General features: G+C 37.0%; 1 protein-coding gene across 1 annotated transcript in view; it reads left to right on the top strand.

Moving 5' to 3' along the window:
- The first annotated feature begins 519 nt into the window (after window positions 1-519).
- Window positions 520-5000, top strand: part of LOC138006339 (SH3 and PX domain-containing protein 2A-like) — a 19718-nt gene continuing 15237 nt past the window's right edge. The window contains exons 1-2 of the mRNA XM_068852603.1: window positions 520-732; window positions 1669-1749. Coding sequence (XP_068708704.1) covers window positions 637-732; window positions 1669-1749 — 177 coding nt within the window. The 5' untranslated portion in view covers window positions 520-636. The remainder of the gene's footprint in view (window positions 733-1668; window positions 1750-5000) is intronic.

Here is a 5000-nt window from a genome sequence, read left to right as displayed (position 1 = left end):
TTTCACTGTAACTCTTAGTTATACTTGGCAAGTTTTTTTTTTTTGCTTTTTTTCTCTCGTTTGCTCAGAGGTATACAGTGTAAATATTTGCTGACGCGTGTTGAAAATTTAGGAGTTCTATTTATCATTAGTAATGTTTTGGTATGTTAGCTCCAGTTAACTTCTTAGCACCCACTCATGGACATTCAAAAGAGAAAATTACTTTTGATTTGATCACGAATTATAAATTCACGCCGAATTACACCTCAGTGTAAGACAGTTTTTTTCCAGGAAATGTACATATTTCTCATTTACAGGCATGACACTATTCCTAAACTATATCCTTTTCCAGAAAACGTTACCGAGGACAAGGTCTTGTATTGAAATTGGATTTATCCTTGTCTTAACCTTTTCGACAAATTCGTGACTGAGTTGATGGGTACGCGTGAAAAGCTCAATCAATCTTCTCAGTGATGCGTAAAATGAAGTAAAAGAATAGCTCACTTTGTGACAAAATACATGTGCAAATTTTACAATAGCCTATTCCGCATGCGTTGCGAGTTGGTGGCTGTTAATATTGAGACTTCGTTCCCCATTTCGTGACGATTACCCACGTCGCATCACACTTCTTTTGAGAGGGTTGATAAAATAATATCGATGGATAATCAAAATTCACTAGCCATGGATAGCCGAGACGTTAAAGAGGCTTCGGTGGAAGGAGTTCAACGGAGAACAAAGCCCAAAAAACATTTTGTAAGTTTGCTTTTCGTAAACAACTGTTTGTTATTTTTCGTCCATTCGAAGTTCAGTAACTTGTTACGCAGCCAAATGATGAATAGTTTCAACAATTCGTGTTAGATGGTGACTTGGTATATCTTCGAAGTTGTGTTGACAATGTAAGTGAATTTTGTTGCAAACCAGCCGATTATTCAGGTTACCAGCCCATGTCTAATTCTGCGAGAAGTTGAAACAGTTTGGCCATTCACCACAAAATATGTGTAATTCAGTTGCTTTCGACCGTCAAAAAGACTCATTGCAAGGATCGGATAAGATGAACTGAGTGTTCATGTAAAGGGCATTTCTGCCAGTAAACTATATATATGTAGTGGAATAGCATTTATTTAAGGATAAATGACTCTTTTTTTGAAAATGTGAAAAGAAATACAACAACTCAACGACACTTCAATGGAAAGTGCTGGTAAAAGTTAATTCGGACTATAGACTTTTGTGCCCTCTCTACGCTTAAAACAATATGACAGTACCAATTACTTTACAACAAAATTATGACGTTATTCGCTTCATACAGGCTTGTTTTTTGGAATTATGATAATATGACTACTGGAAGTTTGCGCTTTGTTTATAAATGATAGTTGTCGACTATTCCTGGGAAATGAAGATTTAGTTTATGATGAACCTAAAGTTTGTAAATAAATTGATACATTATTTATGTATGAGCCAAGAGCCGAACAATGTTTACGTTTGAGCAAAACTTTTACAAAGAGGGAACAACCGATTTACTCTAAATTGAGCCAATTCAAATATTTTTGATCGAGAATCGAAAAAAATTTATTATTCAAATTTAGATCTGTTGACGAATTGTGCGAAGAAGCATTTCTTTTGTTTTGTCTTACTTTGTGGGACCGACAAATTCCAACAATATTCTGCTATTTCTTTTATGTCTATTTTCAGGTGTTTTGCGTCAAGGTCACATGGTCCGATGGAACTGTCAATTTGGTTTATCGACGATACCGCGAATTTTTACATTTGCAGGTATGCTTAGAAAGCAGAAAATGCCTAGAACGTAGCATAGTTACAATGCTCTGAAAATAACAATGAATACGTGATCCAATTAATCAGACTTGGCGCTGCTACTAGGTCAACTAGGACTGGCTTTGGATTCCGGAAATTGTAGTATTGATTTAATGTTTTCAGTTTCAGCATAGTTTCGGCAGCTACGAAAAAGGTCAATATTTTGTTTGGTCAGTTTTATTACCTTTCAGTTTCTCGACAATTTTATTTTCCCTTCTCTGTTACTGCAAGTTCTCATGATTGACACAATTTTGATTAATATACGATTAACATTTTTTTACGGATGATGATTAGCAATATTATTGAAATCTCTTATCGATTTCGCGAGAGCATCATGGAGGTCTTTATTTGGATAACTTGTGAATAAACGGTGTTTAATTACCCGCGATTTGTGTCTGAACAACGGACTCAGCGCTGACATTTGGTTGTGAAGATAAATAGAACTTTTAATACACCTTTTTAACCATGGAACTGAGTGCACGGAAATAAGAAGTGGGAAGTAACAGCGCTAACGGCAGAAGACAATAACGGATGAATCGTTATTAGACGAATGTAGCACGCATTGGAAATTTCTTTGTTGTATTCTGCGAAAAGAAAAACCACGAAGAAATTCCAAATTTAACGTTTTGACCACAACGTGGGTCCTTCATTCTCCGTGGTCACTTTGGAACCGTTCATACCACAGTTTGCCTGTATTGCATAACGTGAACGGTGGGTAGCCGGAATCGCAAACTCCTTGTGTTAGCACAAAGTTACATTTTGAAGTAACGTTTTCGTTTAACGTTGCTTGGGTTCTTTATTTTAACACAAAGCAGGGTGGCTGGCTGGTCTTACATGTTCCACTTCAGTCAAGGAATAAGATTTGTTTTCGCGAACATTCCTGCCGCAGATATTCTACCTCTGTAATTCACGTTCCCGGGCAGCTATTCTTCCTTCCGAAGTGGTTTATTTTGGTTTTGGTTTATTAAGTAGGCTTGTTTACCTAAATTCCTAATATTTTTATACGAGAGGAATCTAAAGTTAAGTTATTTTTGAACGACATCAAAGGTCCCAACTCGGACGTGAATAGTGTGAACCTTTTACTTATAAATTTGTAGAATAGAAACTTAGGACCGGAGTTGCCGTTTAGAGTTGCTTTCTCGACTTCAGTGATAACGTCTCATTGAGCAACTGGTGATATTTAGCTCGTGGATTAAGTTGATATTTTGGATTAGCTGCAAATTGGAAGAACTCATCTTGTAGAGTTAGTCAGCTGCGAAGGAGCACGTCTTTTTTCTTCCGTCATTTCCCTTCGCCCGCTTGCGTAAACTTAAGCTAACACCCTTTTGCCCATCATGTGACTTTACTAGAGTTTTCGCCTGTCCACTACTAAGTTTGCCATTTTAACTAAATTAACCTTGCTTTTGCAATGTTGTAACGAAGAGCTGGTCATTTCGGAGAACGCCTTATCAGATCTTTTGGCAAAGTAAATCATATTGATTTGTTCCTTTAGAACGAACCGTCTGCGAGAATCAACCCTTTGCCTTTTTTAAAATTCAAAACCTCTGCTCACAAATCATCCTCGCGGTGGTTAATTAATGAAATCGTGGCTTCCATGCTCGCTTCAGTGGACGCCATGCTCGCATTTTTATCTTGAACCGCAGATGAGCGCACGATAACCGATACTGAACTCCTCTGCAAAGCATATCAGTATAAGGGATCACCACAAGGTGTGTTTTTTTAATTAAAATGAGTTTACAAATGACAGAAATAAAGCAACAGACAAATGAAGGGGTTAGGGCCGTTAGTTTCTTAATTAAGAAACAGTGGTCCTGCGATTTACTGTCTTTTGTAAAGCACGATGATTTTGTATCCCTGCAAACAAAACGCTCCAATTTTGGTCTTGCATGCTGCCAAGCTATATACGTTGGAGAAGAGAGATAAAGGCCGATTAAATAACCAATATAAGTATTGAACTTTGTTCCATGAATGCTAGAGCTGCCACACCAAGGCACTTGCCATAGTCATTTTTTTGTGATTTTTCAAAATAAAGCGTGATTCCAGCGTTCTCTTTAAAATGTACTCATCATAAACACCTACGAGGAGAATTTAACCATGGACATTGCCTATCAGTCATAATTTTTTTCTGGCTACGGCCCTGATAATGTGTTCTTGACTTTCCTACAAATAGGTAATCTTGTCATATTGGTGGTGAACACTCGTTGACAACCCAACCAACTTTAAGGGTTTTGTAATGTTCGTCGCCTTGGAGCCAGAAAACAAATTATTCTCTGTATGAGGCGCAGTTTTTAAAAACCATTTTTAGTAGCTGAGAAAACGTATTTGGAAACACTCGGCTCAACATATTACGCAAGACTAAAGTCACCCACTGTTATCTCTTTGGCTTGAAGTTTAAGGAAGGTTGCTATGGGAGACAATAGGGAAGAACGTGAGAGAGAAAGGAAAGGGTGGAGAGATAAAGGGGGTGGGGTTAGGATATGAGGAACTTTTCATCTTTTGTTGACCTAATTGTTGGGTTAGTGAGAGCATTCTAAATACACACACAACAGAATGATTATTACGTTAAAGTTTCGTATTTTACAGCCTCGTTATCAAATTGTCGTGATAGCAATAGTGTTGAATTGCGCAATCGTTCCCTTGCGTTTCGTGTCAATAAATGATTGACCCTGGACTAAACAAGAAGAAGGAAGTGGCTCCTTATTTAGCAGTAGTGAGACGTTCCTCATAAAACTCTGATGAAATCTGCGATTTCCTCATCTCAACTACTATGCATTTACAAAAGAAAATATGGGAAGAACTCTCGATGAGCAGAGCCTATTAATTGACATTACAATACAACACAACTTTATTGGTTCATGCACTACTTGGTTTTTCAGAAACCAATTACAAGATAAGTATAAAATCTAAATAAAAGAGAATATATCACAAAGCTACCAGCAAATAAAAAGATATACATCATCAGATTCGCATTGGTTCACTTATTTACTAAAAATGTATAAAAAGCACGATTCATAATTTGTTTTTTAAAAGAATCTAAAGAGCCGATATCCCGAATATTCTTAGGCAGGCTTTTCCATAGATAAGTACCCCTGTATTTAAACGATCGCTTGCTGTTGTTGTTCTGCAAAGAGGTACATGCAGTTTGTCCTTATATCTAGTATTTCCTTCATAGATCTTCGATATTGTTGTGAAAACGTTTCGTAAAGTGAGAC

This window comes from Montipora foliosa, chromosome 6 (assembly GCF_036669935.1).
Source record: "Montipora foliosa isolate CH-2021 chromosome 6, ASM3666993v2, whole genome shotgun sequence".
NCBI lineage: Eukaryota > Metazoa > Cnidaria > Anthozoa > Scleractinia > Acroporidae > Montipora > Montipora foliosa.
Note: the sequence above shows the minus strand (reverse complement) of the source record. Positions and strands in the feature narration are given on the sequence as shown.